Source organism: Ovis canadensis, chromosome 3 (genome assembly GCF_042477335.2).
Source record: "Ovis canadensis isolate MfBH-ARS-UI-01 breed Bighorn chromosome 3, ARS-UI_OviCan_v2, whole genome shotgun sequence".
NCBI classification, from domain to species: domain Eukaryota; kingdom Metazoa; phylum Chordata; class Mammalia; order Artiodactyla; family Bovidae; genus Ovis; species Ovis canadensis.
This window is the reverse complement of record NC_091247.1, coordinates 103,205,028-103,220,310: the sequence shown is the minus strand read 5'-3', so window position 1 is coordinate 103,220,310 and position 15,283 is coordinate 103,205,028. Positions and strand designations below refer to the sequence as shown.

Here is a 15,283-nt window from a genome sequence, read left to right as displayed (position 1 = left end):
CCTTATTTGGAATAACCTTCACAGCCATTTTAAGACTCACTAGAGATGATTAGTTTAATCATGTTATGTAGTCATGCCAAGATTGGACTCTGAATGCTTGGTTCAAAATACCAAACTCAGTGTCAAAGGATGAGGAAAAGCTGAAAGGTTCAGTCAGGCTCTGTGGACAGGCCAAGTAGGACAGGGAGGCCAGGTAAGTTAATCTTGTGACATATATGTGATCTAGCATGTGATTCTCCTGCCCATGGATGAGGGAGAATCTTTAAGAGATCAGTCATGGGGAGTGGTAAAGCCGTGTAATCAGGATGTGATGTGAGGTCACATTTCCATCATAAATGAAGGTATTCTACTCAGCTCCATAGGTGAGAATTTATGTAGCATTTTTAATTAAGATAACCACAGGGGAATGGGAAAGACCTCTTAGTAAGTGACTCTAATGAACAGATGACTCCCTCTCCTCTCCTTTCCCTGGGATATGAGGCTCAGGTGTTGATTGTGTAATTAGCACTGAAAGTGAAAAGATTTCCCCCTTTCTCTCTTTTCTTCAGCTTTGGAGTTTTTTGCCTGCTTGACTGCCCCTTCTTTCTTTGATAAGGTTCAAGTTATTGGAGGTCTTCCTCCCAACCTCCATTTAGAGGGTAATTGGGAGCCTGAATCATGCCCCCAGGCTGACTGCAGTGCCTGGTCCTGGGTGGAACTACCAGTCAAAACTTAGTCTCTGACTGTATAAAATCCCTTCTTAGAATTGGATTGATGTGTTTTTAGGAAGTTCTTTTCTGATCAACTTGAATTTGTCATTGATAAAGGACTCTTGTCTTTTTAAAGAAGACAACCCAAAACAGAGCAGAGCCTGTGATAGGGTGTATGTTGCTATGGAAATAACTGAATGAAGTTTATTTCCTACTGAACCTACTGATCATAAAGGAGGGAGGAGAATAAAGTAGGAGTAAAGAGACAAAGTCTTAGACTGTAATCAACAATAACTGAAGAAAAACACTCAAAGGGTTTCTCCAGCCCAGCATTTCTAGAAAAAATCACTTTCATTCACTTCATGGCATATAGATGGGGAATCAATGGAAACAGTCAAAGACTATTTTCTTGGGCTTCAAAATCACCGAGGACAGTGACTGCAGCCATGAAATTAAAAGATGCTTGCTTCTTGGAAGAAAATCTATGACAAAGCTAGACAAAACAAAAAATCAGAGACATTACTCTGCCGACAAAGGTTTGTATAGTCAAAGTATGGTTTTTCCAGGAGTGATGTATGGATGTGAGAGCTGAACCATAAAGAAGGCTGAGCGACAAAGAGTTGATGCTTTTGACCTGTGGTGTTGGAGAAGACTCTTGAGAGTCCCTTGGCCTACAAGGAGATCCAACCAGTCCATGCTAAAGGAAAGCAGTTCTGAATATTCATTGGAAGGACTGATACTGAAGCTGAAACATGAATACTTTGGTCACCTGATGTGAAGAGCCAACTCATTGGAAAAGACCCTGACGCTGGGAAAAATTGAAGGCAGGAAAAGGGGATGACAAAGGATGAGATGGTTGGACGGCATCATCAACTCAATGGACATGAGTTTGAGCAAGCTCCAGGAGATGGTGAAGGACAGGGAAGCCTGGCATACTGCAGTCCATGGGTTGCAAAGAGTTGGAAATGACTGAGTGACTGAACAACAAAAGGATTTCTCCAAGGAACTTGACCCTACTCACCGAAATGGCTCCAGTCCCCTTAGGCTATTTCCCTGTGATGCAGGAGAACCTCAGGATCTTCCCAAAGCTCTGGGAAAATTCTGATTTCAGCCCCCTGTTCGGGGTGAAAAGACACTTTAGGAACCATATAGAAACCAAGTGCTGGCACTGGGGATGGTGCCCATAGGGGCTTTTGATGCCAGATTGGATTAAAGTTCAAAATCAAACTTCTTTGAGAAGTTCCAGCCCCAGTAGGTTTCAGAGTTAATTTTCTAAAAGTTGTTCTATTAGAATTTGAGGACAAGTATAACATGAATGGACAGAGCCTTCATGTATTATTGAAAAATAATTGACTCTCAAGTGTTTTATTTCTTCATATATTATTCTAATTATATATCTCCTTAGATATAGTAGCAGATAACTATGGGTAATATTTTTATTTTCCCAACATTGAATGCTACTTTTAAATTAAAAGTATAATTTAAGTCTGGTAGAAGCATAAATGATGGGATGACCAAATCTTAATTTAGAAAGCTCTCTTCCTCTTACCCTAGTGCTTGGCTAATCACCTAGGGAACTTTGACAGTCTCAGTGTCCAGATCAGTTAAAACAGAATCTAATGCATGGTGTGTGTGTGGAGGTGGCGGGGAGGGGGGGTGGGGGTGGGGTGGGGGGGGGTGGGGGTGGGGGGTGGTGGGCAGGCATCAATGTATTTTAAGATTCTCAGAGGATTCCAGTGTGCAGAGTTGAGAACAGCTGATCCAAATGAGTAAACTGTAGGGCTAGCGGACCTAATACATGGTAGTGCCTGTTTTAAAAACCACCTCTGCCTAGCACCTTCTCCCAGTCCTCCCTAGGTCCCACTAGGGGTAAAAGCTCAGAGTCCTCTCTGCCTTCCATCCAAGGGCATGTAGAGAAATGTTATCAACCCACTCTGGAATAAGAAAGCCCTCATTTGTAGCATCCACTGATTTTCACATTTTGTAAATACTTCTGGCTTGGTCAGTTTCATCATGTGCCACCACTGAGCATGGAGTTTGGAAGAAAGGGGTACAGTTAGCTCTCAAGGGCCAGCTTAAGACACCCATGCCTCCTCTCTGCCCACCCTCAGATACCCCACTCTCCCTTAGGTGGTAGTAGGGTTTCTGAGCACATTGTAAGTACTTTGCTGTTTGTATGATAAACTGGCTACCCGGGTGTTCTGCTCAGGAAGCATAACATCTCCTCCCATTTACAGAGTATAGGTAAGCTTTGGAAAACAGCAAGGGAATGTGCCCAAGGCTAAGGATATTCGGGCAATTGACCTTGCTAGACTTGATCCTATGAGCCTAAGGTGAGTCATAGACACAGCTTCAGGCACCTGAGCTGACAGGAGGTTCCTGAGCCTGTAGAGTTGAGAGCCAGGCTCTGAATCAGGGATAAATCCACCATGTTAACAGGGGAGCTCCTGCCCCTCCTTCTCCTCCTTCTTCATTACAACACACTTTCATGTAACTTTTCATATTGAATAACTTCAACCTGCTTAGAAAGGCCAAGCAGATAGGCAGGTGAAGAATTCTATTGAAGCTCAGAGAGTTTAAGTGGGGTGACTCACCCAAGTTTGAGCAACTTTCCCAAGCTAGTAAGTAATGGAGCCAGGACTTGAACCCAGAGCTTCTGACCCCAAGTCTAATGCTCTGCTGATACCTTGCCTTGTCTGTCAGCCACCTCCGCCCATGCATGGGTCCAGGCAACTTAGGTACTGGAGGAAGTGAAATGAAAAGTAGCAGATTCCTGCCTTCCAGTCTTTTGAACTAGTTCTCTGCTAGTCCTGCTTTTGGAAAGTATGCCTTCTGCAACAAATGTGAGCTAACAAGGAATATGTTTCAGCTTGAGAAAAATACTAAGTTGAGGATGACTTATGAAAGTCTTGTGTAATATAAATGGCTGATGAACTGTGATTCCTCAACTGCAATTAGGAGCACATGAGTCAAATCCAGAGGACACCTGGGACTCAGAGAAGTGGCTTCAGAAATATGGTTTGAAAGCCCAGAAGCTGTCGTTTTACGATGTCATTGCTGACTGCTCCTTCCGCCACGCTGATGGAGTTGTTGATATAAAATCCAAACCAGGGAATGAGTCGGTGCAGACCAGTGCGGTAAGTGAAGTGAACCCCTAGGTTGGGGCTGCCCTGAGTGGGGACCAGGGCTGGACCCAGGGCAAGACCAAGGTTGACTGTCTGTGAAGGATACTCCTGTTCTCTGCCTTATACTTCTCTGAATGATACTTGTGGGAGTGGAGATCAAGTCTGAGAATGGCTTCTAGATATAAGTGAATTAGATAATAATTATATGTAAACCAGGAGTTGTAGTCTAGGCATTGTGTCAAAAAACAAACCCTTTGTTTCCCCGTATTGAATGGAAGAGAGAAACTGCTGGTGAATGTTCCCCAAAGCAGGCATTTCTATGGTCCTCTTGTATTGTCACCATCTTGAAGATACATTATTCAAGTGACTTATTGTTGTTCAATCACTAGGTTGTGTCCGCCTCTTTGAGACCCCATGGACTGTAGCATGCCAGGCTCCTCTGTCCTCCACTGTCTCCTGGAGATTGCTCAAATTCATGTCCATTGAGTCAGTGATATCTCTGCTTTTTAATACACTGTCTAGGTTTGTCATAGCTTTCCTTCCAAGGAGCAGCATATGGCTTCAGTCACTGTCTGCAGTGATTTTGGACAGGAAGAAAGTAAAATCTGTCACTGCTTCCAATTTTTCCTCTTCCGTTTGCCATGGATTGATGCGACTGGATGCCATGATCTTAGTTTTTTGAATTCTGAGTTTCAAGCCATCTTTTTCACTCTCTTTCACCCTCATCGAGAGGCTCTTTAGTTCCTCTTTGCTTTCTGCCATTAGAATGATATCATCTGCTGTCTGAGGTTGTTGATATTTCTCCCAGCAGTCTTGATTCCAGCTTGTGATTCATCCAGCCCAGCATTTCACATGGTGTACTCTGCATGTAAGTTAAATAAGCAGGGTGACGATATACAGCCTTGACATACTTCTTTTGCAATCTTGAACCAGTCAGTTGTTCTATGTGTGGTTCCAGCTGTTGCTTTTTGATCCTCATACAGGTTTCTCAGGAAGTATGTAAGGTGGTATTGTATTCCCATCTCTTTTCCACCGTTTGTTGTGATCCACACAGTCAAAGGCTTTAGTGTAGTCAATGAAGCAGAAGTACATGTTTTACTGGAATTCTCTTGCTTTCTCCATGCTCCAACGAATGTTGGCAAGTGACTACCAGCCAGCATTTAGTGGATTTTCAATAAATATGAAATTATTTTCACTAAGGGGTTATAGCATGGGAAGGGTCTATACTGTAAATTTCTGAAAGCTGCAGTTCCATTGTGACAATGGTTCTGAAAGGAATGTAGCTTTTCTAGGTGCCCAACTCTGGCTGGTAGTGGAAGGATAATGATCTGCAGTAGTGGCACCTAACCTTCATTTTATTTTTTAAGCTTTTTATTTTATGTTGGAATATAACTGATGAACAATGTTGTGATCATTTCAGGTGAAGAGCAAAGTGACTCAACCTTACATATACATGTATCCATTCTCCTCCAGACTCCCCTCTCATCCAGACTGCCATATAGTATTGAGCAGAGCTCCCTGTGGTATACAGGAAGTCCTTGTTGGCTATCCATTTCAAATACAGCAGTATGTATGTGATGATCCCAAACTCCCTAACTATCCCTTCTCTCCATTCTTCCCCTCACCACCATCCTTAAGCATAAGTTCTGTTCTCGAAGTCCCTGAGTCTGTTTCTATTTTGTAAATACATTCATTTGTATCATTTATTTGTAGATTCCACATATTAAATGATATCATATGATATTTATCTTTTTCTATCTCATTTCACTCAGTATGACAGTTTCTAGGTTTATCCATGTTGCTGTGAATGGTATTATTTCATTCTTTTTAATGGCTGAGTAATATTCCATTGTATATGTACAAGTGGCTTCTAACCCTTAGCATGCGTGAGTCACTGGGTTTGAGGCCAGGCCCAAGAATCTGCCTTTATAATAATCGCCAGGTGATACTGAAGCTGCCAGTCCATGGATCACACTTTGAGAAACACTAGTGTGTAGAACAGGACCAAGAAGGCTATCCAATGTTTAGAATTATGGAAAGACTAAAAAGGTCTCTGTATGAAACAGAAACATCAGGATAAAATGATTATTGTAAATTTGTAAAACTGATGGAAATCTCTTTTAGGTGGTTAAAATCCAGGTCCACATTGAATGAATGAAAGTCGTGTCTGACTCTTTGCAACCCCATGGACTGTATAGTCCAAGGAATTCTCCAGGCCATAACACTGGAGTGGGTAGCCTTTCCCTTCTCCAGGGGATCTTCCCAACCCAGGGATCAAACCCAGGTCTCCCACATTGCAGGCGAATTCTTTACCAGCTGAGCCACAAGGGAAGCCCAAGAATACTGGAGTGGGTGGCCTATCCCTTCTCCAGAGGATCTTCCCAACCCAGGAAGACACTGAAATGAGAGCTAAAATGCAAGGCACAGAGCAGCCATGCCAGTCATGGCAGCCTAGCAGAGACTCCTAGGAAAGGAAATGTCATGTCCCTTTATGTATCCTCTGAGACTGTGATTCAGTGTCAGGATCATCACTGCAGTGTCTCTCAGTCCTACTGAGGCGAAACTCCAGTCCCTTTCACACTCCTTCTTAGGCCCCTGGATTCCACATTTCCTCCCAAGGAAGCACTGTTTTTCTTTTGGGCCACGTTAGCCACGTGATGTTGTGTTTTTGCCTTCTTACTGCTGTGTGTTTAGAATGAACTGCAAGAGGAAAATACTACAATTGAATTATAAAAAATACAGAATTGATGCAAGGCTTGTTTCCTGACTTACATGTTGGGATCCAGAGTAATTACTACATTGCAGGGAAATCTCATTTGTGGGTTTCCTCCCCCAGCACAGTTTTCTGATTCTGTAGACATTATTCAGTAACATTATTAGTTCAGGAAATCATACTTAATCACATTTTCATCTTTAAAATAATTAGGCCCTGAATATTGAAAAATGTGGATTCCTGTCAATTTGAATATAGCTTACTGCAAGCTCCCTACAGTGTGGTATACATAGGTCTTCTCTAATTCTGAATTTCTCCTTTTCTTTCTTGACAAATTTAAGTGAAATTTTACAAGGATGGTTTGAAGAATTTGGCTTTATAAATGGGGAATTTTGCCTCAAATTTCTGATGCTAGCAAGTTCTAATATAGTAAAAGTTGAGAATAGCTTTTACAGTATAGCTATAAAATACAGTATAGCTGTAAAATGCAATATAACTATCCTTTGTCACCAATACTGATGGGAAAGGGACAATTTTGCTTTTAGTAGTATTTGGGGCTACATATCTAAAACTGGATTCATACCTAAAACTGAGACTGATTATTTAGAGTTACCCTAGACTGCCACTGGGCAGAACCCCATAAACTTTTAACTATAAAAACTGCTTTGTAGGTAGAGAACCAGGAAATCAAGACACTGAGAAATAAATGACTAAAAAGGCCTTGCTATGAAGCATTTCTAAGATGATGAGCAGGTGAGGGGAGAAAACAAAAGTACCTTTCTAATAGGGAATTTCAGGCAAAGTCTAACAACCGAATATTTTGGGGTGCCCATGAAGTCACATTGCATTCATGGCTACTTATGCAGCTTGAGCACAAAGCCAGCCCTGATGTTCAGAAACTCAGTCTAGTCTCATCATTTATTCCTCTAACAAATATTTATTGAGCCTTCACTATGCACCAGGCAATGTGGTAGGGTGGAAAGTACACCCAGTTTGAATAAGAAGACCTGAGTGTAAATGCTCCTTCTGTTGTTGTTCAGTTGCTAAGTCATATCCAGCTCTTTGCAACCCCATGGACTGCAGCATGCCAGGCTTCCCTGTCCTTCACTGTCTCCCAGAGTTTGCTCAGATTTATGTCTATTGAGTTGATGATGCAATCTAACCATCTCATCCTCTGCCAACCTCTTCTTTTGTCTTCAGTCTTTCCCAGCATCAGCGTCTTTTCCAATGAGTCTGCTTTTCACATCAGGTAGCCAAAGTACTGGAACTTCAACTTTAGCCTCAGGCCTTCCAGTGCTTTCCTTTAGGATTGACTGCTTTGATCTCCTTGCTGTCCAAGGGACTCTCAAGAGTCTTCTCCAGCACCACAATTTGAGGGCATCAATTCTCCAGCAGTCAGCCTTCTTTATGGTCCAACTCTCACACCCATACATGACTGCTGGGAAAACCAAGGCTTTGACTCTGTGGACCTTTGTTGGCAAAGTGATGTCTTTGCTTTTTAATATGCTGTCTATGTTGGTCATAGATTTTCTTCCAAGGAGTCTTTTATTTTTTTAATATAAATTTATTTATTTTAATTGGAGGCTAATTACTTTACAATATTGTATTGGTTTTGCCATACATTGACATGAATCTGCCATGGGTGTACTTGTGTTCCCCATCCTGAACCCCCCTCCCAGGAGTCTTTTAATTTCATGGCTGCAGTCACCATCTGCAGTGATTTTGGAGTCCAAGAAAATAAGGTCTGTCACTATTTCCACTGTTTCCCCATCTATTTGCCTTCAGGTGATGGGACTGGATGCCATGATCTTAGTTTTTTGAATGTTGGGCTTTAAACCAGCTTCTTCACTCTCCTCTCTCACCTTCATAAGAGGGTCTTTAGTTCCTCCTCACTTTCTGCCACTAGAGTGGCATCATTTGCATATCTGAGATTGTTGATATTTCTCCTGGCCATCGTGATTCCAGCTTGTGGTTCATCTAGTTTAGTATTTGCATGATGTACTCTTCATGGAAGTTAAATAAACAAGATAACAATATACAGCCTTGTCATACTCCTTTACCAATTTTGAACCAGTCAGTTGTTCCATGTAAGGTTCTGACTACATTCCAGGTTTGAATGAGAAGACCTGGGTATAAATGCTGTTTCTACCAGTTACTAAATATGAGCTGTGGTACAGATAATTTAACCTGATTGATTCTCTCCAAATCTGTAACATGGGTTGGTGTAAAGTCTAAATTTGAAAATCACATATCTGAGCACTGTGCCTGGCACTTTATGAGATGCCCACTAGATGTTGCCTTCCATGTTTTCTTCATCACAAACATTGTGGGTCAGAAAGTCATCACAAACATTGTGGGTCAGAAAGGAGCATTTATAAAATACCTACCTGCTTTATATACAAGGTAAATATTTGTGCTCTCATATCACAGATGTGAAAATGAAGTCCCAGGGCCTCCGAGAGGTTAGACGACTTTACCTGAGATCTCGTGGCAGGTGGAGACTGGGTTTGAATTCAGATCTGCTGGGTTCTCAACACTGGGCTTTCCCCATTTGGACATTCTGGTGCTGGACACCTGTTTTCACATAACTTTTGGTCTTGTGTGTTTCCATTTGGAAATGCATGAAGCACAGTTGAGAACTGCCTCGTGACGGGGTTCAGAGTAGGGAGCACATGATCAGACTGAGAGAGATGACACGTTCCTCGTCCCTTCTTTGTACTGCAGTGGAGACACGATTCCCTTTCTTGCCTGCCTTGGGAGCATAAGCACTGATCCCATCACTGCTTCCACCCTGCTCCCATCAGTCATCCCTGGACCCCTGGATTCTGCCTCCCTTCCCTGAGCCCCCTCCATTCCTCCCTGACTCCTAAAATCCCTCTTGATCATTTCATAGTAGATCCATATATCAAATCACTATGTTGTACACTAAAATTATTATAATGTTAAATGTCAATTTTATCTCAATTTAAAATTTTTTGTCACTAAGAATTTAAGGCCTTTGGATGCTTCGTTTTTTCACTCAGAGGACAAGCCAGGGTGATTTCCATCAGTGAGCAGGCTTTACAGCCCTCCTCCTCCTCCTGCTCCTCTAGCTTCATCTTGCTTTCCCTCACTTGCTGTATTTCAGCTACACTGCCCTTCCTCAAAGTCCACAGACTTGCTTGGCAAACGCTTACCTCAGGGCTTTTGTCCTGGCTGTGTCCTCAGATTGCCCCTAGACCCTCAAATGGGCACATGCTTTGTTCCCTCAGGTGTCACTCATATTTCACCTTCTCTTTGAGGCTTTCCCTTCTAGGTTTCAACTTGCCCCCACCCTTCCCCAGTCCCTTGGCATTCTCTGCTCTCCTTCCTTGCCTTGTTTGTCTCTATAGCATTTGTCATCCTCTAATCTGCTAGATGATTATTGCTTTATCATCTGGCTCTTTTCCTGGTCTTGTGAGCTCCATAGAGGTAGGAATTTTGGTCTTCATTCATGGATTGTCCTGGTGCCTAGAAGAGGGCCTGGTGGAGTGGTGCTTAATGCATTTATAAGCTGGTTGGATGAGTGACAGAAACAGACCTTCTGAAAGCTCTCTGTGGGAAGCTTTTGTGCTTAGACCCGTTCTGTATGTCCAGGAGTGGGTGCTAGATGTGGAATGGGGTTCTTGGGTGCTTTTCTTCCTTTGGAGCTGGGAGTAACAATGGAAAGACACTTGGAGTGTCTCAAGTCCACCTCCTGTGGATCTCCTTGACCCTCCAGTCCACTGTGAACTCTTTCTTCTTTGCCAGAACTTGTCCAGTCATTACTGTCTCAACCCAGGACCAGGTACTGGGTGCCTGGTACTCTACCTTGCTACTTTCTATGTGGGTATGAATCACTGTGTGTGTTTGGTGTCTCCTTGCTGGAAACATTAGATTCGTTGGGGCGTAGATGAGATTTCCCATGTCTTTCTGACTGTCATTCATGACATCCAGCACAGGGCTCTGTATGAAGCAGGCTGTGGTACATGTTTGCTTTAACCAACTGTTGAATGATCTTGCAGTGGGAGTGAGGGCTAGCAGCTGTCTAAATAAGGCAGAGGCGGAGGTGCCTTCTGAGGGCTTTCCATTAGTTGTTTCTGAGCGGCTTCTGTCCTGTCTTTCCTCAGGAGACCAACAGGAAGACAGTCCATGCGAAATACTGTGGCAGATTCATCCACGCTCCCTGGAAGGATGGGAGCTTGGTCCACGTCTGCATCACCAAGGAGAAGTACACGTGGTTCAGTGAAAGAGTTCACGCAGCCCTGGCCCAGATCCAGAGGAGGTTGGTGTACTTGCATGAGGGTACAAGTGGTCCAGCCTCCTTTGAAATTCAAATTTGCTTGAGTGCTTGGTAAATTAAAGCTCAAGCAAGAGAGATGGCCAGTAAGCATTGTTAAGTCAGGGCTGACATCTGACAATTTGCTGTTGGCCTGGTTGTTCATAACCAAAGGGGATGTTAGGATGCAGACTCTGAGCTGCCTTGGTGCCAGTGTAGATGCTGAAAAGCAGCAAAAATGTAGTTATCACGTTGCTTATGCATCACTGTAGGAAGCAAAGGAATGCTTCTGCTTTGTCTTGCATTTTTTTGTGGACCTCAGGTGAATACAAGACTGTATAACACCCCTCCTCTGTACTCTTGAATATTATATTTCAAAGCACTGCTGTGAAACATTTGAATACAATGAAATAATATATATATATACATTTTAGGAATCAGCTAAAAATAATTTCATGTGACCCCCCCCCCTCAGCCCAGCTAGTTCTTAAAATCTGGTGATGCTCATAATCTCGTGTACTAGTGCTGTGACCTCAACATCAGCTCCATGAGGTGACCCACCTTTATGCTTTCACCTCCCCAATGCCAGCGGACAGTTCTAGACTAAGAAGACCATGTCTTCTTAGTACATCGGTACTTAGCACTTAGGTACATAGTCCCTAAGGTCAGATGGAGCTGGATTCTAATCCCAGTCTGCCATCTGCCACGACCCTGGGCAAGTTAGTCAGTGTCTGTGTGTATCAGCTTTCTCATTTATAAAGTGGGAATAATAATGCCATTTACAAATGTGTTCTTTGGATTAGACTAGACACTAAGTCTAATAAGTTTAGTCTAGTCCCCAGCCTGCAGTAGCTTGTTGTCCGAGCTTCTTCACTCTTTCCATGTTTTCTGTTATGAAGTCACAAGCTAAAAAATAAAATAAAAAAAATTAAGTCACAAGCTGCAAACAGCTGTCTACCCCATGTATGCTCTGCGTAGCCTCAATGTCTCAAAACCCAGCTAGTGATGATTACACAGAAAAAGTAATCCTTGTGCCTGGAGTCTGCTGTGCTTAAGATTTGGAGTTGACTCCATGAGGAGAGTAGTTTGGATTTCAGATCTGGGGAAAAGGATGCTGCTTTGACGATACCCCAGCTGGCAGCTCTGGAGTCTGTTTGTCCTCCTCCCACCAAGTATCAATGGTTGGGAAGTTTTCTCTCCCCTTTTATTTTTTGGAAGACTTCATAGAGAATTTGTATCATCTCTCCATTAAATGTTCATAGAATTCACCATTGAAGCCATCTGGGCCTGGAGTTTTTATTTCTGAGAAGATTTTTGATTTTTTATTATTTTTTAATGTTTTACTATTATCTATTTAGTTGTAGTCTTAATTGTGGCATGCAGGATCTTCAATGTTTGTTTCAGCATAAAGGAACTTTTAATTGTAGGATGCAGGATCTTTAGTTGTGGCATGCACACACTCTATTTGCAGCATACGGGATCTAGTTCTCTGACCAGGGGTCAAACCTGGGTCTCCCTCATTGGGAGTGCAGAGTCTTAGCCATGGGAACATCAGGGAAGTCACCACGGGAAGGATTTTTAAACTGGGCCTTCAATTTCTTTAAATACACATAAAGCTGACATTGGTCATTTATGTCATTTTTGTTTTCTAGTAAGTCTGACTAGAGATTATCCATCCTCTCAGTCTTTTCAAAGAACTGGTTTTTGGTCTCTTTTTTTTTTTTCCCTCTGTAGGGTTCCTCCTTTCTATGCCATTGATTTCTATTCTTAATCTTTATTATTTCCTCCTCTCTTTTTACTTTGGGTTGAAGTTTTTAGAGATAGATGCTTAGATCACTGCTTTTGACCTTTCTTTCTAATATAAGCATTTAATTTTATAAATTTTCCTGAGTACTGCTTTAGCCATCTGTCACAGATTTCGATATGTTGTATTTCATTTCATTTGTCTCAAAACATTTTCTAATTCCCCTTTGATTTCTTCTTCGACCGAAGGGTCATTTAGGAATGTGTTGTTCATGTCCCAAGTATTTGTGGATTTTTCTGATTGCTTTTAATTTCACTGTGGACAGAGAAATACTGTTTTATTTCAGTTCTTATATTGAGATCTGTTTTGTGGCCCAGAATATGAAGAAAAAACTTTCTTTGGGTGGAGTGTACTTTATCTCAGCTCAAGTTTGTTGATAGTATTATTCAAATCTTCCATATTCTTACTGATTTTCTGCTTAATTGTTCTATAAATTATTGAGAGAAGAGTGCTGGAATCTCCAAGTATAGTTTTGTGTTTGTCCAATTTTTCTGTTCTATCAGTTTTTTCTTCATGTATTTTGAAGCTCAATTAGCCAGTACATGAACACTTGTGGTCATATGTCCTCCTGATGAATCAGCTCCCTTATTATTATGAAATGTCCCTTTTTATCTTTGGTAAATTCTTTGTTGTGAAATTTGCTTTGTCTAAAATCAGTATAGCTACTCTGGCTTTCTTTTGATTATTTTCTGTAGGATTTATCTTTTTTCCACCCTTTTTCATTTACCTATATGTATTGTATATTGAACTAGGCCTTTCATTGGTAGAATATATAGAGGTATTATTTTTAATCCAATTTGACCATCTCTGACTTTTCATTAGAATGTTAAGATCATTTGCATTTAATGTGATCATTGATTCGGTTGGATTTAAACTTAAAATCTTGCTATTTGTTTTCTATTTCTCCCACATGTTCTTTGTTCCCTTTTTAACTTTTTCTGCTTTCTTTTGTTGGAAGATTTTTTTATAATTCCATTTTATCTCCACTATTGACTTATTAACTACCTCTTTGTTTTGTTTTGTGTGATGTGACTACTTTAGCATTTACAATATAAGTCCTTAACTTATCACATGTGCATGCATACTAAGTTGCTTCAGTCATGTCCGACTCTTTGTGATCCTGTGGACTATAGCCTACCACGCTCCTCTGTCCATGGATTCTCCAGGCTAGAATACTGGAGTGGGTTTCCATACCTTCCTCCAGGGGATCTTCCCGACCCAAGGATGGAACCCATATCTCCTGCAGCTCCTGCACTGCAGGCAGATTCTTTACCCCTGAGCCACCAGGAAGCCCCAGCTTATCACAGTCTACCTTAAAACAATATGAATTGCTTCATGCACATCATGAAAGTCTTCCAACTTCCATTCCCTTTCGGTATTTTCTATTGTTCTACACTTAACTTCTACTTATGCTATAAGCCCAAAATACATTATAATCTATTATCTTGTAAATAGACTCAAAATGAGAATAAATGTATTTTATACTTATTCACGTATTTGACATGCATGTTGCTCTTTACTCTTTTTGTATAGATCCAGCACACATCTGTTGGTGATGAATTACTCAGCTATTTTAGTCTGAGAAACTCCTGAATTTACTTTTATTTTTGGAAGATATTTTTGCTAAGTATAGAATTCTAGTTTTACAGTTTTATCTCTCAGTACCTTAAAATTTTTCCTCCATTCTCTTTTGACTTGCATAATTTATGATGAGGAATCACCTATTATTCTTATGTTGTCTCTGGCTCCTTTAAAGATTTTTTTATTACTAGATTCAGCCATTATATTATGATGTATCTTGGTATCTTTTTTTTTTCTGTCTATTTGGGTTCTTTGAGCTTCTTGGATCTGTAGGTGTGTTTTCATCAAAATTGGAAACGTTTGGTCGTATTTCTCCAAATATTTTTCTATCCCCTTTCCCTCCTCTTTAGTTTCTAATTACACATATATTAAACTCCTTGACATTGTTCCATGGGTGGCTTATCCTCTGTTATAATTTTTAAACCTTTTTCTCCCTGTATTTTATTTTTAACTGTTTACTATTGCCATGTCTTTCTAAAAGTTCCCTAATCTTTTCTTCTGCTAGTGTCTACTTTACTATTAATAGCATACAGTATATTTTTCCTCAGAGGATTTTTTTTTTATGTCTTCCATTCCTCTCCTCCTTTTATTCCTACTTTATCTTCTTGAACAGATGAGTTATGTTTATAATAGCTGTGTAGCATCCTTTTTAGAGAATTCTATCATCTGTGTCATTTTGAGGTCTGTTTCTGTTGATCTGTTTTTCTTCTGATTATGAATCATATTTTCCTGCTTCTCTATGTGCCTGATAATTTTCTACTGAATGCTAGACATTTTGAATGTAACATTATTGGTAACTGGATTTTGTTATATTTTTATTATTTATTTATTTATTATTGTTTTTACTTTACAATACTGTATTGGTTTTGCCATACATTGACATGAATCCACCACAGGTGTACATGAGTTCCCAATCTTGAACCCCCTCCCACCTCCCTCCCCATATCATCTCTCAAAATGTGTTTTATGTGATGCAAACAAGTTACTTGGAGTGCAGTGAAGTTACTCTGGGACTTGCTTTTAAGTTATGTTAGCATAGTGCTAACAAGGAGGCATTTTAGTCCAGGATTCATTTGGTCCTATTACTAAAGCAAT

At 40.9% G+C, this 15,283-nt stretch overlaps 1 protein-coding gene across 1 annotated transcript in view; it reads left to right on the top strand.

Moving 5' to 3' along the window:
- VWA3B (von Willebrand factor A domain containing 3B) overlaps positions 1-15,283 on the top strand; it is a 189,239-nt gene that overhangs the window by 62,965 nt on the left and 110,991 nt on the right. The window contains exons 9-10 of the mRNA XM_069581934.1: positions 3,648-3,826; positions 10,655-10,809. Of these exons, the coding sequence (XP_069438035.1) occupies positions 3,648-3,826; positions 10,655-10,809 (334 nt within the window). The remainder of the gene's footprint in view (positions 1-3,647; positions 3,827-10,654; positions 10,810-15,283) is intronic.